The 22,320-nt window shown below is 52.5% G+C and overlaps 9 protein-coding genes across 9 annotated transcripts; 5 read left to right on the top strand and 4 right to left on the bottom strand.

Annotated features, from left to right (window-relative positions):
- Positions 1 to 631: 631 nt before the first annotated feature.
- On the top strand, positions 632 to 1,575 carry MRS44_016330 (uncharacterized protein; the record flags this gene model as incomplete). Its single annotated transcript, XM_046281365.1, has 6 exons — positions 632 to 879; positions 938 to 990; positions 1,045 to 1,104; positions 1,154 to 1,231; positions 1,281 to 1,358; positions 1,409 to 1,575. 6 exons carry the CDS (start codon positions 632 to 634, stop codon positions 1,573 to 1,575), a joined length of 684 nt encoding a protein of 227 aa, XP_046131101.1.
- A 186-nt stretch (positions 1,576 to 1,761) lies between these two features.
- Positions 1,762 to 2,991, bottom strand: MRS44_016329 (uncharacterized protein; the record flags this gene model as incomplete). The annotated part of the gene is made up of 1 exon (XM_046281366.2): positions 1,762 to 2,991. The coding sequence occupies one exon, from the start codon at positions 2,989 to 2,991 to the stop codon at positions 1,762 to 1,764; it is 1,230 nt and encodes a 409-aa protein (XP_046131102.1).
- A 359-nt stretch (positions 2,992 to 3,350) lies between these two features.
- MRS44_016328 (uncharacterized protein) lies at positions 3,351 to 5,349 on the top strand (the record flags this gene model as incomplete). The annotated part of the gene is made up of 3 exons (XM_065617985.1): positions 3,351 to 4,322; positions 4,376 to 4,665; positions 4,779 to 5,349. 3 exons carry the CDS (start codon positions 3,351 to 3,353, stop codon positions 5,347 to 5,349), a joined length of 1,833 nt encoding a protein of 610 aa, XP_065474057.1.
- A 243-nt stretch (positions 5,350 to 5,592) lies between these two features.
- On the bottom strand, positions 5,593 to 6,573 carry MRS44_016327 (uncharacterized protein; the record flags this gene model as incomplete). Its single annotated transcript, XM_046282070.2, has 1 exon — positions 5,593 to 6,573. The coding sequence occupies one exon, from the start codon at positions 6,571 to 6,573 to the stop codon at positions 5,593 to 5,595; it is 981 nt and encodes a 326-aa protein (XP_046131104.2).
- A 475-nt stretch (positions 6,574 to 7,048) lies between these two features.
- Positions 7,049 to 7,470, top strand: MRS44_016326 (uncharacterized protein; the record flags this gene model as incomplete). The annotated part of the gene is made up of 2 exons (XM_046281367.2): positions 7,049 to 7,074; positions 7,122 to 7,470. 2 exons carry the CDS (start codon positions 7,049 to 7,051, stop codon positions 7,468 to 7,470), a joined length of 375 nt encoding a protein of 124 aa, XP_046131105.1.
- A 612-nt stretch (positions 7,471 to 8,082) lies between these two features.
- Positions 8,083 to 8,529, top strand: MRS44_016325 (uncharacterized protein; the record flags this gene model as incomplete). Its single annotated transcript, XM_046276735.2, has 3 exons — positions 8,083 to 8,119; positions 8,178 to 8,270; positions 8,333 to 8,529. The coding sequence occupies 3 exons, from the start codon at positions 8,083 to 8,085 to the stop codon at positions 8,527 to 8,529; spliced, it is 327 nt and encodes a 108-aa protein (XP_046131106.1).
- A 668-nt stretch (positions 8,530 to 9,197) lies between these two features.
- MRS44_016324 (uncharacterized protein) lies at positions 9,198 to 11,288 on the bottom strand (the record flags this gene model as incomplete). The annotated part of the gene is made up of 1 exon (XM_046282071.2): positions 9,198 to 11,288. One exon carries the CDS (start codon positions 11,286 to 11,288, stop codon positions 9,198 to 9,200), a length of 2,091 nt encoding a protein of 696 aa, XP_046131107.2.
- A 6,105-nt stretch (positions 11,289 to 17,393) lies between these two features.
- On the top strand, positions 17,394 to 18,737 carry MRS44_016323 (uncharacterized protein; the record flags this gene model as incomplete). Its single annotated transcript, XM_065617984.1, has 1 exon — positions 17,394 to 18,737. The coding sequence occupies one exon, from the start codon at positions 17,394 to 17,396 to the stop codon at positions 18,735 to 18,737; it is 1,344 nt and encodes a 447-aa protein (XP_065474056.1).
- Positions 18,738 to 18,923: 186 nt separating this feature from the next.
- MRS44_016322 (uncharacterized protein) lies at positions 18,924 to 22,224 on the bottom strand (the record flags this gene model as incomplete). The annotated part of the gene is made up of 4 exons (XM_065617983.1): positions 18,924 to 19,180; positions 19,233 to 19,689; positions 19,743 to 20,381; positions 21,136 to 22,224. The coding sequence occupies 4 exons, from the start codon at positions 22,222 to 22,224 to the stop codon at positions 18,924 to 18,926; spliced, it is 2,442 nt and encodes an 813-aa protein (XP_065474055.1).
- Positions 22,225 to 22,320: the final 96 nt, after the last annotated feature.

Genomic DNA, 22,320 nt, shown 5'->3' with positions numbered 1-22,320 from the left:
TCTCCTTATCACCACGGGTTTCATGACGGCAAAAGTCCCTTTCCAAAAGAAAGGACAGAGCTATATCAGTTAGTCCAATACTACACAATCTCTATACGAGAATACAATGTCTTTCCACTGGCAAGCGACTCCACCGGCCAGGCCCGGAGGTAGTCTCTCATTCGTGGCAACAAAGGGAGCTTCAACACCATTTGTTCGGACAATATCGTTTGCCCGAGTCGCAACTGACAAACAGGCCATCAAAAGGGCTCATGGATCTTGAAACGTTAGAGGCCAAGAGTACAGTGCTACATTCACCTGTTTCGGCACCGGAGCTTGTGCCGTTCGCAAAATTGGGGAAACAGCCTGTAACAGGAGTCGACCAGGGGTTCCTCAAAACACCAGATTGATCGGAATATCGGCACTTGACTTATTAGCACGGAGGACACCCCACCATGGATGGCATGAAACAACTATGCATGCCAAGACTTGATAGGTGGAATACTATGTAGTGATTCTCCGCCTCGTAAATTGTAACAGGCCTACCTTGAAAGCATTTGGATATATCAAGTTGAGTCCCTCACACCTATTCTTCACTCTCACAGCCAGCAACAATAATTCACAAAGACAACATCGCATTAATCAGGCCAACATGCAGCTTTCGACATCTCTCAGTCTTCTCGGCCTACTCCAGCTGGCGAGTTGCCAGAACATTGTGGGCTTTGGTCCTGCATTCTCTCTGGGCCCAACAAAGTCATGGATCCGTGAAGCCACCACGACACTTGTCTTGCCCAAGGTTCCTAACCCTCCCAAGGACCGCCTTGCGCTGTGGCCTGGCATGGGGACAAGTGGTGGTGATCTTATCCAGGCTCTCGCTGTTGCGTTTTCGGACCCTAAGCGGTTAGTGAAAGCCCCGAGAATGTCTGGATAGCAAGCGGAACAACTGACTTCAAGTTAGGGAATGTGGCGCAAGCGCTGGGCAATGGTGCACATGGGCCAGCACGCTGCAAGGTAACCTACAGTCACGTTTATCTTGATAAGGGAACCCAGGACTGATTGGAGTAGGAGAACAACTCGGTGGCAAGCAAGTTCCAGCTAAGGCTGGCACCAAGCTCACCATTCACTGTGGGTTCAGCCCGACCCCTTACCTGCCATGATGTTAACATGATGCTAGACGTCTACAATGACTCTACAGGCAAATACGACCAGACCGTCACAGTTGGTGGCTCTGTTATCTCGTCCCTCTCAACTTGTAAGTAACAAAGATTGACCTGAATGTGTAGACCACTGACACAGTATAGCCTCTGGTCACGCCGAGGGTTGGGGCACCGCTGTTGAGTGTCAAGACGATGCTTGCGTCGGCACGGTAGCGGCCCATCGTAAGTTCCTGGTATTCATCCTCGCAGTAGGCGCAGCTAATGGAAGCTAGAATACCTTGACACAACCATCATCTTGAACGAGGCCGACAAGTCATTTGGAAACACACTGGGTATCAACGAAGCCGACTCCTCGGGACTACACACAACTGACGGTGGTAAGACCTGGGAGGTGACCACTATCAACATTCACTCCCACACTTTTAATGTCAGAAGCTAGACGATTTGTTCAAGTAGCGTGAGTGTGTAGTCAGAGACCTATTTATTCATTGAAAATAAGCAATGCATGCGTAGTAGTGAGCGTCTGTCTCGTCTATCTGGTCTATCTGGATCTATTTAAAGGAATGTCCAACATCAACACAAGATGGGGCCACACAGGAAATGTGACTCCTCATACATAGACCGCCTAGGCCATAGCTTCAAGAAGAATCTTGAAATGCGCATCCCCAGTTGGCGTAGCAGGGTCAGCCGCAAGAATAGCTTCGTCCACGTTCTCAGGAGGGTAGATGACCTTCTGGTTGATGAAGGTCTTGCCTCGTTTCGCTAGGTCTCCAGCGATCTGCTCGTTTCTATCCCAGCCTCGAGAAATCACGGCACCCCAGTCTCCAAGGTCCAGACAGCAATTGTAGCCAGGCTGCGAATATGCCACATTGGGCTCGTTGAGTAGGTCTGCGGCAGCATTGTGGCCCGATACACGGCCGAGTGCAAGCGCATGCTGGCAAGACATCAAGGCATAATGGCCCTTTGTATCGGCAAGTGCATAGGCAGCGTCTCCTGTGGCGAAAACGTCCTCGCTGGACGGAACACGGAGGTTTTCGTCAACGTGAAGACGAGAAAGCGAGTCTTTGGCCCCGGGGATCTGCTCCGTGAGAGGCGTAGCTCTCTGGCCTGCAGTCCAGATGGCCGTCAAAGTCTCAATGCGCTCGCCAGAGGCCAGAGTTACACCCTTGGAGTCAACAGCTGCAACCCGAGACTTGAGTTTGATCTCAACGTTGAGGTCTTTCAAGGCCTTGAGAATGGTGGGACGCGGACCTGGTCCGAGTTCCGGGCCAACTTCATCTGCGCTTTCAACCAGAATGATACGGGCGCCTTTATGCTGGCTAAGCCGCTTGGGAAGTTCGGCCGCAAGCTCGATGCCAGTGAAGCCGCCACCGCACACGACGATGGTATCACGGGCAGGGCTTGGCGGAAGCGATGTAAGACTCTCGAGATGGGATTCGAGTTTGGTAGCCGAGGCCAGAGTGTCAATGTCGAATGCATGTTCCTCAAGCCCCGTAACGCCCCGAGGTCTCACGACTGCGCTACCCGCTGCGAGGATGAGTCGGTCGTATTGCACACTGTCCTTGCCACCAGAAGCAGTCTGGACTTTGACCATGTGTGTTTCGATCTGGATGGTATCGACTGTTCCTTGCAAGAACTTGATGCCCGCGGAGCCAAATAGATCACTGAGCGGATAGTTCATACCAGCAGCGTTGGCTTCGTAAAGCCTTGGACGCATAACCAAAGATGGCTCTGGGGAAATAACGAGAATCTCGACGTCCTTTTCTTTGCCCTTGAGGTTGATGAGCCGCTGAGCTGAGAGAGCGCTCCAAACGCCAGCAAAGCCGGCACCGATGATGACAATCTTGCTTGGCATGGTGATGAGTGTTGAAGTGATGAGTTTTGAGGGGAGTGAAAAAGTGATTTAAGAGTATTGCTAGAACAGAAGACTTTGTATTGCAATTTGGATGATCTATTTGTATGAAGCCGGCCCCTGAATATTTATGATATCTTGTCTTGTACTCTATCCCAGAGTTGTTCATCCTCAACAAGACGCCTTCCATCTCCGGAGATAGCCTAATCGGGCAACAATTATCCCGGGCTCCGGCCGGTGGGGACCGGGTACCCATCGGATACCCGAGTACCCGGGTTCCCGTACTCAACCCCTTCAAAGTTAGACCAGACAACATTACCTCCAGGCCAAAGCAACACCGCATGACCTCATAGCCCGGCCTAATGAGTTCTTCCAACAGCGACGTCCCAGCTCGAAATAGCAGAGCCACTCGCTCTTCTTTGGCGTGTCTGCCATGTCGCGCACGCCACCTCAAATGCGATGGCAAGAAACCGGAATGCACTCGATGTGCTGAAGCTACTAGGGTGTGCCTCTACGCCCGCTCTCGCAGAGGTGGTCTCGACCGCGCGGCATTGGCAGAACGGCGTCAACGGCTCGCCGCGGCGGAGGATCTACCGTCTCTAGGCAGCGTTGAGCCAACTCTAGTAAAAATCCCACAGCCCCAGGCCCTGGTCGGGCAGAATTCGGAGCCTCTACTATTGTCGCCTGGTTTCACAATCCCTGATGATCCTAGCATATTAGGCGGATTCAGTGTTGGTGAGGGCTTCTCTCGCCCAACACCTCCGACATCACCCCAGGTTCACGTCCAAGACATTGAGAATGATGCTCTCGTCAACTTATACTACAAGGACTTCCACAGGTTTCATCCTTTCATCCTACCTAAAAGACACTTGATCAAGCTTTGCCAAGACCCAGCCAGAGAGGCCAGCTTCAAACCGTTGGTCGCTGTCGTACGGTTCATCGGCCACATTTATGACTCCAAGCAGTGGTCCGCCTCGTTCAAAGACTTTGTCGAACTCTGTTTCTTACAAGCATCGCCAAACGACCCGGTCATGGTACAATGCCGCCTCTTGTACTCAATAGCGCTTTTCTGGCATGGATACAAAGAAGACTCAAAACGGGAAATGAATGCTGCCGTTCAGCTTGCCCTACGACTTGGAATGCCCCGTCAAGAGTTTGCCATAGAGAACGGATGTCAGGACCCAGTGTTGGTAGAATGTTGGAGACGGACGTGGTGGATGCTGTTCATCGTGGATGCCTTTTACGCGGGCACATTGGGCGCCATGAATTTTGCGACGCTAGATGTTGAGGCTACTGTTGAACTGCCTTGTGAAGAGTCCGAGTATGAATCAGGGGTAAGTTATGGATACCATCATCTTTCTTGCAGCTCTTGCTGAGACTTGGACAGGAAATCCCCGAACCCAAGACCTTGGAAGAGTTCGAGTGTCGTGAGTTCGCTTCCGACGACACGTCGTTCTCTTCTTTCGCGTATCTCATTGGCGCCGTACGATGTGCAGCATTGGCAATCTCGATAGCACCAAAAGTTGCTGTCAAGGAAGCCTCAACACAGGTCATTGAGGCTGCCGACTCTGTGGTTGATGCATGGCTTCTTTTACTGCCCAAAGACGACAAGCAAGTCATTTCCAAGACTGGAATAATTGATGAGCTCATGTTTCAAGCACATCTGGTGATTCATGTGTAAGTCTTCTATCGTAACTCTGCTGTTGGCACCTTCAAAGGCGAAGATAGGTACAGAAGATTGACTTTTCCAGTGCAACTATCGGCCTACACAGACCTCTATCAGACCTCAGGTTCAACGCCATCGAGAGCGTCTCAAGTTGTGCCCGGGATCCTCCTGCCGACTCCCCCACACCAGACCTGATCAACGTACACACAATACGTGTCCTGAGATCAGTGGAAGCCCAGATACGTCTCCTCGCGTTGCCGGCTCGACCCTTCAACCACACTCCATTCATCACCTGCATGGTGAGCGAAGGCACGCTAGCCCTACTCTCGGCGTGTAATTTCCTACACAAGGGAAAGGAGCTCGCCATAGCAAGAGATCAGATTCGCATGACCATTGGGTGTTTGAAAGCATTGGGAGAGGTATGGCCCAGAACAGCTAGGAATGTGCGGGAGATTCAGATGATTGCACGACATGTGCTTGGGCTAGGGCCAAAAAGTACAAAGAGCAACACTCCTCAGTCAACTGGAGTACCGAGTCTCTCTGGCGGCGAAGGGCAGGAGACGCTTGGCTCCGATGGCGGACAACTGAGCAGTGACGATGATATCCTGGCATCTCTTGCGAATATGGATACAGTATGTGGATGGTATAGTTCCAGTGATTTCGCCACAGATATGTCATGGTGGACAGGGCAGTAATGATAAGAGTTAGCTGGCCTTGACGCATCGTTGTGCGCTGACGCATCTCTTACATGTTGTCTATTGCTCCATACAAGTCCCGTCCTCCAAGGGCTTTGGATCCGGTGAGGTCTCTTGTTATTGAGTACTCAGTACTTTATGTTGAGCCTTTTAAGAGACTTGTGAAGTGACTCACGACTTATATAGGATTATAGACAAGAAACAATATATTACAGCTAGCCACACAATCTGCCCCTACTCGACTTACTTCTTCCCTGCCGACACATCATGACTGGCATCATCAAACTCAATCACGACCTTGTGTCCTCGATTTCTTTGCTGGGCATGAAGCCAGGCCTGTTCTGCCTCGCGGAACGGGAAAGCCTTGACGGCCAATGCCTTGATACGCCCGCCATCAATCAAATCCGATGCCTTCCGTAGTCTCTCCGCGTTTGCAGAGACGATGAAGTGCAGATACCTTACGCCTGGGTTCCCAATAGATTCGACAGCGATTTCCCGTCCAAAAGCCCAGGATGGCGGCGGATCTCCAACCGTTACGATAACACCGTTCTCCTTAACAGTCTCCCAAGTCTTGGCCAAGACGTCTCCGCCGACAGTATCAAAGACAACATCCACATCCGAGGTTAGCCTTTCCCAGTTTGGAGTATTGTAGTCCACCACTTCGCTTGCACCAAACTGCGTAAGAGCTAGATGGTGTCGAGCTGAGGCCAAGGCAATAACGTGGGCTCCCACCATCCGCTTGACCAACTGGACGAACAGTATCCCAACTGCACCGGAAGCCCCAGTAACAAGGACCTTCATATCAGGCTCAACCTTGCCGTGTTCAATCATTGCCTCCCAGGCTGTCAGAACCGGGATCGGCAGCGCAGCCGCCTCTGCATGCGAGGTGGATGCTGGCTTCGGAGCAACTTCGTCGGGGGAACAAATGACGTATTGAGCTTGACCTTGACCTCGGTCTGCATCCAAGAACGCAAAAACCTCCTGACCCATCTTCAAAGGCCCGCTATAACCAGGGCCAAACGCAGAGATGATGCCAGAAATGTCATGGCCCGGGATTCTGGTTGGGGTGTTGTAGACTTCGGGCCACAAAACTTCGTCGCCAGTGATTCCGGCAGCGTAGACTTGGACAAGGATGTCGTCATTTTCGGGCTTAGGGGTTTCCGGAGAGCAATTGGTGACAATTTTGGGGCATGACTTGTCGCCCAGGATTTGAACAGCTTTCATCGCGGTGATGGTTGATGGTAGTAGCTCTTAGTAGAATATGGGAAGAATGATAAATGATGACCCGATACTACCAATGAGTAAGAAACATGGCTTAAATAACACGTACCAATAGATTACAAACCATCTGATTCTCAGAGATGTCACTGTTTACTGGGTTACCGGTCCGCCGTCTCGGCGCACACGGGCGGAGCATCGGGAATCCGTTTACACGGGGAATCGGCAATTGAGGTGGGGATTTCCGATTCCCTGAACAACTCGACATCCGGCCTGTAGTTCCCGACTATCAAGTCAGCATCCGGATAGTCGTTTCCAATGGTTTGAGACGGAAGAGGAACATTAGGCCATGCTATGAATATCCGTCATTGATGCTTACGGTCAGGAAGAATAAATAGTGGTTGCCACTCGGGATAATCATTGTTGGTCGAACTGTCAACATGCTCATCCCATTGCCTGGGTTCTCCTCCAACCTCCCAAAATGGAATCCAAAGCCAAAGAAACCCAGTAGGTTGCAATCAGTAGAATTTTCAATTGTATGTACATTGACTCAGTACCATCCGAGTACTCTATGACTACGAGCTCAAAGGCGCACCTGGAAAGTCCATCGTCGCTCTTGAGCTCGACTACCCCCCAAACGGCTTTACGCCTCCCCATCGCCATGGTGGGGCTACAGTTATGGCTCTTGTAACCGAGGGACACATCTTGAGTGGCATGAATGGCAATCCACCTAAGGTGTACGAGGTCGGAGAAAGCTTCATCGAGCAGCCTGGCTGCCACCACACGGTCGGAGAGAACAACGGTCAACACAAAAGGGCCAAGGCGATTGCTGTGTTTTTCGTCGACACTAAAGTCGTGAGGCAGGGATATGAGGGACTAACCATCCTAGATGAGGGATGGTGAAGGGAACTCATCTGGTGAGCTTTGGGCTGGACCATCATCATGTACTCTCTTATGTATCAATAAATTGTTGAGGCCAGTAGCATGTGTAATGAAACCCAGACATCTCTCGAACAGTGTGTACTGTTCATCCTTACCGGCTCGAGAACGATGGCTTGGTTGACCATTGAAATGAGTTTTCCGCCTCGGAGACAGCAAAATACTCCCAACCTGGAGATTTATGAAACAAATAGGCCTTTCAAGCCAGGGTGCAATTCGTTAACTAAATTTATTAACTGAAAGGACACTCAACTTGAAAACATGCCCAAGATCTCGGTCGGGATGTTAAGGCTCTAACATAAGAGCGCCAAATTACCGCCATAGCTGTTAGAGTGCTAATTGTCATCTCTGTCCAATCACGTCGGCCTATCTTCTCCGGAGCCAACCGGATCTAATTGAGCTCGGACTTTCTTCAACCCCGAGGTCCGAATCTCGTCATCCACTCACCCTGCCTTGTCATCGATTAGTCACGCTGGTTGACCGCGCCGATCTCCCTTTGCTGGCCCAAAGTTCTCATCACGCAACAACTTTCTGGAAGCCATTGAAGTGCCATTAAGTGTCATTAAAATCTAAGCCATGGCCGAACACCCTTCCTTTACCCTTGCCGGTCTTTGTAAGCCTCAATCTGGGTCAATTCTCGCGTATCCATGGCTAATCTTGACTTCGAACAGTGGCGGCTGGCGGAACCGCCGGCTACCTGCGAACCCGCTCAACACCCTCTCTCGTCGCAGGGCTAGGACTGGGCGTCTCGTACGCCTATGCCGGTATGAAAACTCCCTTAAGAATTAACAATCGGCTGTCCTGTTTACTCACCACTGTGCTCTAGGCTACCTTCTCAAGACCAACCAGGACTATGGCGCCGAGCTTGCCCTCGGAAACAGCGTCCTTCTTACCGGCTCTGCTATCCCCCGGATAATCAAGACAGGAGGTAGGGCACCAATTCCTCTGGCCCTTGGTGCTGCTGGCGGACTGGCGACGTACTACTACCAAAAGAAGTATCGCGAATTTACGTATGGCGTATAGAGGGAGTTATGGTAGAGGGAAAGTTTCGGCAAGACAGACTCGCAACTTCTGGTGACTAGTGTTCACTTGGAGTTTAATACCAAAATATACCAATCTCTATTCCACCTAAAAATAAACATCGTTGTCATTCACGACTACCAAAGTCTCATCAATTTCAACACCTGGCTACGAACAAGGTCAGAGAACTGAGGTATCACATGAGTGAACCTTAGCAGAGGGCGATCCCTAGCTCGAGAGTAAGCCTATTTGGGGGGTGGTTTAGTTAGGATCAGTGCTGTTTGGTGCTCCTAAATTGCATCTGTAGCCTAGTTTGGTCAGAGGCCAGTTGGTGGTTGATCAAGGGCATGGGAGCGTGGTCTTTCAAAAGCAGGGTTCCATTTTGGTCTTACAGAAACTTCACAATGTTGGAGAAACAGTGATCATCACGCGGGCACAGAGAAAAGGAGCCAAAGAGTTTCCAAAAACACAAAAATGTAAATTAGCAAGTAAATATAGCTCTTAGTAGTGAATGTGGACTATGTACTGTGAGTCGAAGAAACTATCCCGTTCCCTCTCAGTAACTCAACCAAGACAAGAAGTGAAGGTGACATTAACATGAAACATGACATTTTAATGAATGTGGGCCGTCAAAATCCCAAATCAGGAGTCGCTCTCGTAAAGGAGATCTCTTAAGAAGGGTTGGCGACGCAGCCCTTGTTCTGGTTCTTCCAGGTGAAGCCAGGGTCGCAAGAGCAAACCTTGTTAGCCCACTTCTGGCCGCGCTTGAGGCAGACGCAGCGAGCCTGCTTGTTGTCGTACTGGGCGTCATCACCGCAGTCGGGGACACACTTGGAGCCGTTCCACTTCTGCTCATCGGGCTTGGGGCAAGCACAAGCACCGTTGTTGAACTGCATGCCCTTCTTGCGGCAGATGCAGGCGCGGGACTTCTTGTTCCAGTCGGCATCGTTGCCGCAAGGCTCGTGGCAGACACCGTCACCCTCCTCGTAGACATCGGTGGACTTCTCGCAAGCGCAGCTGGCGCTGGTGGAGCCGCTGGCAGGAGTGTACTTGTAGGCCTTGACGTTGCAGATGCAGGCAGACTTGGCGCTGTTCCACTTGGCGTCGGTGGTACCGCAGTCAGAGACACAGCCGAATCGGGAGAGACCAGTGTAGCCAGCCTTGCAGCCGCAGCCAGTGGCGGCATCCTTGAACTCAGTGTTGGGCTTATCGCAGATGCAGCCGTCGAAGGTAGGGTTCAGCTTGGCGGAGCCGCAGTCGTAGACGCAGGCGGGCTGCTTGGCGGGCTTGGTGGTGGGCTTGTAGTTGGTGTCACAGTCGCACTCAACGCCGCCAGTCTTGAGGTGGGCGTGGCTGGGGCACTGGCAGGCGCTTCCGTCGGTCTTCAGAGTAGCAATACCAACGCAGACAGGGACACACTTATCAGAGTTGGCGCCGGTGCCAGGAACGAAGGGAGGGGTGCACTCGCAGTCGACCTGATTGGCCTTGAGCTGGAAGTGAGCCTTGGTGCATTCGCAGCCAGACTTGTCGGCCTTGGCAGTAGCAGTACCGCAGTCAGGGACGCAAGAGCCAGCATCATCACCAGTACCGGGCTTGAAGAGAGACTTGCACTCGCACTCCTGCTCGCTGGAGGTGAGCTGAGCGTTGGTGTCGGTACACTTGCAGCCAGTGAGGTCATCCTTGGGGACAGCGCCGTTGGAGCAGTCGGGAATGCAGATACCGGCCTGGCTGCCGCTGCCGAGGGTGTACTTGGAGTTGCAGGCACACTCGCGGTCGTCGGCGACGAGGTGGGAGTTGAGGTCGAGGCACTCGCAGGCCTGGTGGTTGGTAGTGGGGGTAGCACCGTTGGAGCATCGAGGGACACACTTGTCAGCGTCGGCGCCAGTGCCGGGGATGTAGTCGTCGACACACTCGCACTGTCGGTTGTCGGCAGTGAGCTTGAAGTGGGGGGCAAGACACTCGCAGTTGTGGTCGCTAGTGGGAGTAGCGCCGTTGAAGCACTTGGGGACACACTTGTCGGCGTCAGAACCGGTACCAGGAACGTAGTCATCCTTGCACTCGCACTCTCGGCCGTTGGCAGTGAGCTTGAAGTTATCGGCAAGACACTCGCAGTTGTGGTCACCGGTGGGGGTAGCGCCGTTGATGCACTTGGGGACACACTTTCCAGCGTCGGAACCTTCACCAGGGATGTAGTCGGGGTCACACTCGCACTCCTTCTGGTTGGCCTTCAGGACAAAGTGGTCGGCAAGACACTCGCAGGCAGTCGAACCGGTGTTGGGGGTAGCACCGTTGGAGCAGTCGCGGACACAGCCGGTATCAGGAGCAGTAGCAGGGATGAAGTCGGTATCGCACTGGCAGGTGGTGCCGCTGACCCAGTTGTTGTGAGGGCCGGGGCAGATGTCGGTGCACTTGGAGCCATCGTCGGTCTGGCTGTCCAGGTCACACTTGCAGTCGCCGTCCTTGAACTTGAGGTAGTTCTTGCGGCAAGCGCACTGGTTCTTCAAGTTGACGTAGGCGCTAGCAGGGCAGTCGGCGATACAGAGGAGGCCGGATACCTTGTAGCCAGGGTCACAACCACAGTCGCCGTTGTTGTCCATCTTGAAGAAGACGGACTTGCAGTAACACTTGCTGCCAACCTTCAGGGTGTTCTTGCCGCAGGTGACACGAGCCTCGAGAGAGGAGGTGTCGCGCTCGCTGAGGGACGAGGCGGCCACAGACCCGAGGGTCAGGAGCAGGTTGAGGGAGAAAGCCTTGAACAACATGGTGAATGTTCAGGAGGGAGAGTCGGGGGAAACAAAGAATTGGCAAGGGCAGATGCCTTGTGAGACCAGAGAAGAGCTGCTGGTGTCTGTTAACCAATGATTGAATTGAAGCTTGTTGCCTGAAGAGTTGAGATGAGAGGGAAGGAGACGGGCTTCTTATACAAGTTTGAAGCTTTACGCATCGTGGTAGATTCTCCATCTAGTTGACGGCCATCTACGCCCCTTTCCCGCCCAAAGGGCAACACTCATGAGGCGGCAACTGCTTCTGGCGATCTAGACCCCGAGTGATGCAACTAGTTCGGCGGGGATTGCTTCTCTCTGTGCCCGAGACTAGACCGTCCTGGAAGCGCCAGCTCATGGTGGTCCAGCCCTCTGGCTGCAGAGAGCTCTGCGGTGGCGCCTAGTCATTGTCGCTCGCAGCTCAGTGAGCTTGAGAAAGGGTTAGCAGAAGCCTCACCGGCGGGCATGAGCTGGATTTGGAAACCGTTCCCAAATAATCCAGCCTCTTTCGATAGCTTGGCGTTAGCCTCAGCGATAGTGACCCAAGCCTAGAACCTCCTGGTGGCCCGAAGCGCCGGGACATTGTGAGGGAGGCTAATAAGGTTGGCAACGTCTAGCTAGCGGAAGCTAGAGAGCAAAAAGAAGCAATAAGGTGGAAGGGCGCCACAGACACCCTTGGTGCTCGACCAATCTCGTAGAGGCTGATCTGATTCGCCAGGGAAATGCCGCGTGAATTTCAAGTTTGCTTCTTTCGTGTCATGCGGAAGTCGGCCAGAGTGAAGCTGAAATTTGGGTCTGGAAGAGAGCAAACCATGTCTGCACGCCAGTAAACGCTATTGAAATCTAGGCCTGACAGCAGTTGATTGTTTACTTTGCCAATCTACAATCCACGGACACGGTTCTATAGGGCTCGATTAAGGATGAGACAAAACTGTCATGACCCATGAGGATGGGGAGAGACATCTCAGTCGGATGGGGACGGCACAGTCCCCCCAGAGGACCCTGATGATGCGTCGATTGGCTCAGAACAATGACACCAGCCTACATACACCTACATCATGCTGGGGACGATCCTGAACATCACCGCCAAGGGACTGGCCCTATCTTGGCTCTTGCTTGTCCCTCCCCGGTCAAATGCCCGGCTTCCCGAATCAAGGATCTAGTCCAAGAGGGTCCGTAGCTCATCCCCATACATCAGCTCGCCACGAACGAGATCTCGACCAACACTTTCCCAATTCTGTGGCCCCGGGGCCACCGATGACCGTCGGCTGCAGGAGCTCGGTCCCAGGGCGAGGCCCAAGCAAGGGTGATCATGCCAATAGCTTCATGGAGCACTAGCGTCGACGGGGCATGCATCAATCGAGGAAGACAGACCCAAGCTTCTGGTCGAGAGGGGCTGGGGCTTCGGAGATTCAGGGTCGTGTTCAGCCCTGGATGCTACAGTTGAATCTCAACAGGAGCTGATGGTCGAGATCTCTTGCTTGGCGGAGAGACCTCTGAACCGACGATGTTTTGCCCCCTATCCACTGCGTCTCCTTCTCCTCTCCCAAGATCCCTCTCATTTTATTTCCTTCACAACAAACGCCCCGATGGTCCGACGGCTGCAGATCGTGACACCAAGTGCTTCTCCAACTGGCCAAGCCCTCAGCCCAACAAGTCTGGGCATGCACGGCATTGGCTAAATCGAGGGTGATGCTTGGCTGGCCGGGGTGCTTGTTCCGCCGTTTTGGAAAAGGAGGTACAGCCCCCCACAAACAGCTAACCGCATCAGGGACGAGGCGTCGACACTGGCCAGGCACGTGGCGTCTCTGGTCAGGGCTGAATGATCCCAGCGTTGCCATTCCCGCCCGAGAGCCGAGCCTTGGCTGTCATTTCTATGCATATTATGCATGTTGGCCTTATTCATCAGTCTATCGAGGCCACGCGCGCCACACCACGCCATGTCACTGTATCGTCTCGATAGCTTCGGAATCTGCTGGGGCCTTTGCAATGCCCCTGCTAGCCTCGCCTGCTATCGCTGCCGATTGGTCATCCCGCACTCACGCCGACTGTCTAACCACTTGCCAGCGAATCCAGACTGGCGGCCGCCACGGCCGAGGTCCCTCGCCTTGACGTGAAAGTCGCGAGAACTGCTCTGGTGGCTCGAGTAGCCAGGCAATAGCGTGCTCCGGCCTGTCGCTCCAACCATACGCCTCTGGGTATGAGGGACCGAGGACCCGCTATGAGCCCAAGGCGCTCACGCTTGCTACGTATGTCAGACAATGTGCTAGCGCTGGTTTTGTAGCGGTCCCGGTGGCTCCAATAGCTCCCCGATAGCTTCTGTCGGTCTGGACGTTGATCGACTCATCGTCACCTGACGAGTTCGCTGAGGAGGCCGTTCGTGAGTGATGGCACAGTTGGAGGGTGGCTACGGCTGCAAACCGCCAAACCATATCCGAACTGTGGCTTCTCAGACTCCAGGGGAGAGCTTCTCTCGCTGCTAGACATCTCCGGGGCGGGTCAAACACATGGTTTCAAGGTAACCCGCCACTCCCACTTCTTCTCCTGTTTGACATTATCTCTGACCGTTGGTGGCCTCATCCTCAACGGCTCGTGGAGTAGAAAAGAATCAATAGTGGCTTCAGATCAGTACCAGCTTTTGCACAACTCAGGGGCAAGCGGGGTTGTAAGTATAGAAAAGGAACAAAACGCCAAGAGTAATGCCCCCTTATTCAGCCTCGGGGACCTAACGGCCAATCCATTTTTCTGGACTCCGCCTTGTGATTGGATGCTATGTTTTCGGCCCCTACCGCAAAGCCACAAAAGGATCTTCTCCTCCGCCTTTCGGCAGGGGTAAATTACAGTGTTCCTGTGGCGTCTGGCCTTGACTCGCCGGTCTTACCCGCAAGTAAACGGGGCTGGACTCGCCCACGGAGCCGGCTAGGCACTGACCATTGGTTAGTTAGTTCCAATACTGTTTTCTTCTTTTTGCAGCGTAGAATGAGTGGCGCCTTCTGGCCGGAGCTGACAGCCTGCGTATAGCCTCTGCGAGATTATCTCGTAGTCAATAGGAGACTGTGATCGAAGTTGGCCGATCAGTTTGGGCAAAGGACTGCATCAAGGTTGTTGATTCTCTTGGTTAAACAGTGTCCGGTCCATCCACCGTCTTGCTTTGCCATGTGGCTGATCAGTGTGTACGGGTATGTCACTGCGCCAAAGATCGGCGGCTCTACACGATCGCTCTACTGCTAGTGAGAGCCCAATAGACGGTGAGGGATGATCGTGATGAAATTCTAGACGATCCTTTTCAGTGTTCTAGAGCCATCTGTCTGTGTGTTGTTGAACGATCGAGAACCATCATCCAGGTTGGGCGAGATGGTAGGGCCTGGCCAGCTGAGAGGATGCCAACAATGAATTTTGGAGTGGCGCGGCTGATCATCATCCGGTCCCGTTTTCTCGGCACATGATCTCGAGCGTCTGCAAGGTGTCTATGGCAATTGCGTAGTTACAGCTGGGTTGTCGATCTGGATGAGTGTCGCGAATGTTGTTGTAAGTGCCATGCCCGTCAAGCGTGAGGTTGAAATGCGTGCTCGTGGATGACACAATGGAGGATCAGAGGGGATAATCATGGGCAAGCTGGCTCTGGGAGACTGAGGTAGAATCCTTGGTAAATGCCGCAAAGTGTTAGCAGCTCGAGGGCAGCTTTGCTTGATCCGAGAGATCCGTCGCTGTAGGGTAATGTGTAACAACTAGATGAGACAAGTGTGTAATGCTTCAATGAGTAACTAGAGAGTTGGTGTAGGAAATCAAGATTGTTCTATTATCAATTTTTGCTTATTTCCAATATCTTGGCTCTGCAACTCCTGGTCTGTATTGGTTCTGTGTGACTGTCGTGAATATTTCAGTGGTACGCAAACACATTCTGTGTTGGTCATGGTACAGAACGAAAAGCCTTGAGCACATTTGATTCAACACTTGACAAGTGCTAAAAGGAGAAGTAACGCAATAAGCTGAAACTTTAGAAGATTTACATTCCAATTTGATATTTTAAAATTTTTATTTAGTGAGCCTGAAGCTGGAGTGTTCAGCTCAAGTTGTCTGATCTCAGCGTCCTGCTGAGCTTATCGATAGCGACTCGCTGATGGAGCATACCACGTGACGACACCCTTACCACCAAAGAAGTGACGCGGGGAGATTTGGGTGATACGCAATCAACGAATTATCTCTCTGATCTGGGCTGCCATATCGCCAGCTTGAACGACAATAATACCGGCTGGCCTATGATATCGCGATACAGCATATTGTCTTGGCTGTGTTGGTTGGCTAGGTCGACTAACCAAGCTCGCCATCGCCATGTTACCTTTCGTGACTGACAACTAGTGCTAGGTATATGGCGCAATCGATGGCATCCCATCATGTTAAAACCCGGCACCCTTCCTCTTCTCTGCATTGTTTTGTGCTTCTGCCTTCTGCCTTTGATCTCTGCTCATCAATGCTGATCGCATGAAGTGAACAAAGGCGTCGAATACGCGCTCGACGCGTCAATCTCGCGATTCTCGACACCAAGCCCAGCCACCCATTTATCGACAAGATGCGGTCCTCGATAAACGCGCATGCCACCTGACGGACGAGAGGGCTCGAGCCACTGATAAGCATTGGGCACCTGTTACACGGACTTCAGCCGCCAAGAAAGCATCATTTGATCGACAAACGATAGATGCCAAGCCTCGTCACGCCCCGCGAGGCAAGACATTGCCACCGCGTCTGTGCGACCACTCGACACCGCCTCCGAAGACGCATATTTTGTTCCGGAGATTGACCTTGCGTATGGTTACGGCTATGGCGATAGATTGGATTGAGCACCAGGAATGGGTTTGATGTATATGCCCTCGTCCACCCAACCTCATGCTCAGCATCGACATCACGCGACGACATAATCGCCCATGTGTTTGACAACCCCGCGATCGCTTCAAGCGAGAATAATATCCCCCAAATCCGCCTCCCCGACCGACTCGAAACGCATTCCTGCTAAGTCTTCATCCCATCGCGTCGCGCTCCCGTTTCCGATGCTATGGCCCCGGACCCCGGCGGTCGCACATTCGGAAACGATCGACGGGTATACAGTCGACGACCAAGTTGGGTGTCTCGATTCTGCCAACCTTGAACCAGATTGCGAGACATATTGGGCCATGCGAAAATGCCCTGGCAATTGCAGCCTGACTACCACTACCACTCCTCCCTCTGAGGGACAATATCGCCGTTTGCCCTGGCGCCAGCTCGGTTGAAGAGCTGGTCACTTGCACTGACAATACCCCCACGTCACGAGCCTTCAATTCCGTCGATATACCGCTGTTCCTCTCATGGTTCTGACAGAACTGAAGCTTATGTTTCGTCCCGGTGGCACACAACCTGATGATAGACGATAAGCTCGCGTAGAAGCACTGATGCCTTGCCCAGCTTCACGCTCGTGGACTTGTGCATATACAAGCTCGAATGCCATGTCTCATTTGAGAAATGTCTGAGTTGCCTATTTAGACATCAGGCGAGATCTTATCCTACGGATGATGCCACTTCGGACTGCCCCCAACCTCTTGTCAGCCTGGCTCTGGGGTAAGCAGACGAGATTAGTCTCATTCGCCACCCCGGGCTTGGCCAGCTCCAGCACAGACAGCTTGGCAGCTAAGCCTTCCGTCTGTAAGCGACCGTTCAAGTACCGTGGGAAATACCGTCATGATCGTCCCGTGTCGGGATGAGTGGAACATTGAATCCTGAGCCCCATCTGATGCTCCATATCGGGTTCATGATCGACGCTGATCTCATCAACTCCCCAATTAGCTTGTTCATGATTCGTCACACCCTCGCCAAGATGGCTAGCCCTAGAGGCTAACGCCGTTATATCGTCATTCCCGTAATGTCCGTAGGACAAACAACATCGCGGCTGTGCGAATTGAGCTCGCCGCAGCTGCAGCTTTGGCTGACATGCTTCTCGGACTCGGATCACTCGGCTCAGCCATGCTTCACTCGCGTCATTGAGGTATTGTATTGTAGTTGACCTGATGAACAAAAGCCTGCCATTGCCAATCTGTTGTTGCTGTTTCTCAAGCCAACTGTAGCGTCTTATGCGACATGGCTCTTCTCCATCGTGTCCTGGCCCTCGTGAGCCTTTGGTTGGGCGTTGTCTCTGCCACCCAAGCCTCCCATTTCCACAAAAGATCCTCCTCCGCTGGTCCCCTCCCACCGAGTCAAGATCCATGGTACACTGCGCCAGAAGGGTTCGAGAATGCTGAGCCTGGCGCTGTCCTGCGTCTCCGACCTGCACCCGGCAACTTGACCAAGGTCACTGGCAACAGTTCGGCCGTGTACAACATTCTTTACCGGACGACTGATAGCCGGTATAAGCCCACGTGGGCCGTCACCACCCTGTTTGTGCCAGAGTTGGGACCCAATAGCACTGCAGCACGCAACTTTGACCAGGCTGCTCTCCTGTCTTACCAGGTGCCATACGACTCTGCCGACGTTGACGCCAGCCCTAGCTACACTCTGTATGATGCCGATGCCAGCGTTCCTTTTGGTACAGTCTTGGGGCTGGGGCTTTTCATCTCTGTACCAGACTATGAAGGCCCATTGGCGTCATTCACTGCTGGTGTCATATCTGGACACGCAACCATTGACTCGGTTCGTGCTGTGCTCTCCCTCGGCCTGGGTCTGAACACCACCTCGCCTCGTGTCGCTCTCTGGGGATACTCTGGAGGTGCCCTTGCTAGTGAGTGGGCGTCTGAGTTGGCAGTTCAATACGCTCCGGACCTGTCAGAGACCATCGTCGGCGCTGCCTTGGGAGGCCTGACCCCCAACGTGACCAGCGTTCTCGAGTCCATCACCGGCCAAGACGGCGCTGGATTGGCCCCAAGCGCTATCCTCGGCCTGACCAGCCAATACCCCGAGGTCCAGAAATATTTGATCTCCAAGCTCAAGACTGAGGGACCGTACAACAAGACCGGGTTCCTGGCTGCCTTGGATTTTACTTCACCCGAGGCTGGTGTCGCATACGCCGGAGTTGATATCGGTGACTTCTTCAAAGACGGTCTCGATACCTTCCGAGACCCCAAGCTTCAAAGAATCATCAATCGCGATGGCATCATGGGCTATCACGGCGTGCCTCAATGGCCCATCTTCGCCTACAAGGCCATCAACGATGAGATCAGCAAGGTCGCCGACACGGATGCCCTCATCGAGAGATACTGCCAGGTCGGTGCCAACATCTTGTACCAGCGGAACTCGGTTGGCACGCACTCGGAGGAGTTTGCGTACGGTCTCTCTGCCGTTTTTGAGTGGCTGGGAGCTGTTCTGACGGGTACATATGCTGAGGTGTATGAAACTGAGGGCTGTACCATTCAGAACGTCACGAGGAATGATACCTCCAGCCCGTTGAAGCGACGCGATGTGCCGAATGGTATTTTTAATCTATGGTGAGATGTGTTGATTTTGACAACGGCTTACGCGAGAAAGACGGGGGGCGACGGAGGTTGTAATACATACTCATGTTGCGTCTATTGTTTAGATTCAGGAAACATAGCTATATAAAATCAGAAAGTGCCCAAGTAATTATTGATAAAGCTTCCCTCCTCATTTCACTGTAACAAGGCTCTTGCTCGCTCTCTATAGCGTGTACCGAAAGTTGGTGTTTTCGATATCTGTCGAGTCCTCCTCCTCGACAACCAGCCCAGTCTCAGCTATGTCTTTTGGTTTCCCAAAACTTTGGTCTCTCCTCTTGTTCTCGAATATGCAGAAAGCACCATAAGCGATACCGCAGACAGCCACGGCAGCAAACGAGCATACAAGGGCAATGATGCCTGTTTGATAACGAGGAGCCTCTGTCTCGAGGAAGAACTGCGGACCAACAATGTTTCCAAGAGCTTCTCATGCGTTAGTGAGAGAGATTAAGTTGAGGAGTGGAGGTGTACGAACCATACCAGACTGCTATTGAAGTAGACACGAAACTCTTCTTGGTTGTCCCGGATGTGTTGGAAGTCTGTAGGCTCACGGCTAGAACAAAGGGAGGATTGTAGAAACCCATGAGATAGACGCCTGCTAGACTGGCATTTCGGTATAGTTCTGCGTCGAGGACGTGTACCATGATGGCGCCTACCATAGCGAGGCATGCTGAAAGAACCCAGAATACGCATCGAAGATTTGGTACATAAAAAGTGATTGCCGAGAGCCCTCCTTGAGCCACCATGGCAATAGCTGCCTGGGGCGTTGCGAGCAACGCTGTTCGGCTCTGTGAGAAACCGTAGCCAGATATGATGAGAGGATTGAAGTTTGTGATGCTGGCGTTTGTAACTGAAAATGCGAAGACGCCGAGAGATGATATGATCCATTTGGGGTCAAGGATGGCTTCTTTAATCTGCGACAAATTGAAGTTCTGTGTGTTCCCAGTCAGAGATTGAGAATGAATAGAAAGGCTCTGATACTGACTTTGCTCCGTAATACACCTGTTTGGTTGTCTGCAACGCGCTGGACTGCAATAACCTTCTCCTCAGCCTTCAAGAACCAGGCATTTGCTGGAGTGTCAGGGAGCAAGGCCAGGGTCACGATGCCCATGGCGACAGTGACGACCCCATAAATGATGAATATGTACTGATAATCCAAGTTAGCTTCCAAAGCAATGTGAAAGGTGCGAACGAAGACAACCTTCCAAGTTGCTAACGGGCCCTCAATCTTGCCAATGGCATACGCCAAGATACCACCAAACACACCGGCAAGGGTATTACACCAGATGGCAGTTCTCAAAGGTTGCTCCTCTCGCCGGTACCACATCGAGTTTAGAAGCATCATGCAAGGCAGTAAACAAGCTTCGAAGGCGCCCAAGAAGAACCGAATGGTGGCCACGCCGGCAAAGTTGTGGCAGACAGCCACGAGGCATAGAGTAGCCCCCCACGCTGTTAGACACCCGCCGATGTACTTTCCCATTGGCACCCGTGTGATAAGCCAAAGGTTGGGGAACTCGGCAAAGAGGTAGCCGAAGTAGAAGATGCTGCCGAGCCAGCTGTACTCTTGGCCGACGAGATGGGTGTCCTCCTTGAGGCCCCATAGAGCCGCGAAAGACAAGGCATTCTACTTGTTTTCGTTAGCAATCGAGGATCTGAGAGAATAAAGTAAGAGCCCTTGCCTTGTCTAGGAAACCCAAAGTCATGGCAATGGTCAAGAGCGGTAAGACCACAGCATCAGTCTTTAACAGCACGCGACGGCATTCGCGCGCCGATGGCACTGGATGTACGGGCTGTACGGGCTGCACAGACTCACTCTCCCGCTTTGTTTGGCCTTCCATAGTTAATCTGAAAGAACGACCTACTGAGAAGAGTTGCAGGAAAATGAAGAGCTGGATATTGTGCCAAATGTTGGACCGTGAGGGGAATGTATGTTCCAAGTACGATGTCAAACAAATGCTCCTCTTGAACCTCAACATCATATACTTACCCAGATCAAGCACGCCAACATCAGCAAATCTTGTCAAGCGATAATCTCGCGAGGTCAAGTCATTGATCATAATGACAAATACTGTTCGCCGAAGGGGGACGTGAAATGGAGCTTTCCCGGCCAAGGCGGAAGTTTAGTGACAGCCTCCCATGTAATGCATTCGACCAAGTCTCAAGAAAGTGGCTGCTCCTCTGAACGTTGGCTTCTATAAAGACGTCATATTGGTCATTTATGGGGCCTGTGGAAGGGTGTCGCGTCAAATTCTCGATAAAGCCAATTACTTGCTACCTTTTCTATTCAGATGCTCAAGGAGGAACCCGTTTTGACCGACGACATCCTCTTTCTCGATTACATACGTGTTTACCCCGGAATAATAGGCGTGTCCACTGACCTGAACTACTACTCCTTTTATGTTCTGGCGCATCACCTCGGTTTCTACCAGACGCAAGGTTTTCCCAACGAACCCATATTCGCCGCCGTGCCTGTTGGTCAAGACGGAGTGATATGTCCACGACTCTCCGACCATGAGCTCTCCCCTGGAATACTTGAGGGCATTTCGTGCAGCTACAACACTGCCGGTGGGTGATCTGTCCAGATGTTGATCACCGAAGAAATACATGCCCGTCTCGGCCCCATTCGTCCCTTCTGCTGGAGACCCCGTGTTCTTGTCCTCGATCATGACCCCAAAAACGCAAGTATCGTTCTGATTTTGTGCCAACAAGTGTGCCTTGACAAGCTCTGAGTTGTTCAGTGCTGCCTTCAGCTGGCGTGTTGCGAAATCGAGGCAACTGATGTTGATGGCCTCCCCAAAGGGCGGGAACCCTAGTTCGCCTACGTCGACATGACAGCTCACGGCGCTCGCGCAGGCTAGTGAAAAGGTGATACCCGGGCGGTCTCCAAGTTCTGGCCACCGATAAGGTTCCGGGATACCGACCGAAAGGTCAGTCGCCAGTGAGAAAGCCGGAATAGCGACGAAGCTCACGGGACGAGTTGGATCTGATCGAGTGCCATCTTGAATAGTCGGCACGTCGCTCTCAACAAGCCCTCCCGGAGTATGTAATACTAGTCGCACACTCCTTGTTTCGGCGCTATATATGAGGGCGTGTCGCCTTGGGAAATATGCCGTGTCTTGAAGATCGACAAGAAGCCGACAAACAGCTATCGTGGCATGTCCACACATGTTGCTATATCCCTCGCCATGGAGATAGAGAACTCCCATGTGGGCCTCGCCTGATCTCGTATGTTCGGTATCTGGTCGAAGCACGGCCCCATACATGCCCGAATGTCCTCGAGGCTCCTGCAGCAAGCGTGTACGTATGTGGTCATGATGCAGCTTTGCCTGTGTTCGCTGCTCAAGCAACGTGCCTGAGATATTTGGGTAGCCGCTCAAGACGATTCTGGTCGGCATTCCCACGGTGTGCATGTCCACGCAAGAGAGTGGCTCATGATTCGAGCTGTAGAGGAAGGCAGGAAGTGACATTCTGAGCTTCTCAAGAAGACCCTGGCGAACGAGTCGTCCGAGTAGTGTAAAAGACGGAAATAAAGAGGAAGATTGGTGAGTACAACAGCTCCCGGC

This window comes from Fusarium solani (assembly GCF_023522795.1).
Source record: "Fusarium solani strain SB1 chromosome Unknown bctg00000012, whole genome shotgun sequence".
NCBI classification, from domain to species: Eukaryota; Fungi; Ascomycota; class Sordariomycetes; order Hypocreales; family Nectriaceae; genus Fusarium; species Fusarium solani.
This window is presented reverse-complemented; position numbering and strand designations above follow the sequence as displayed.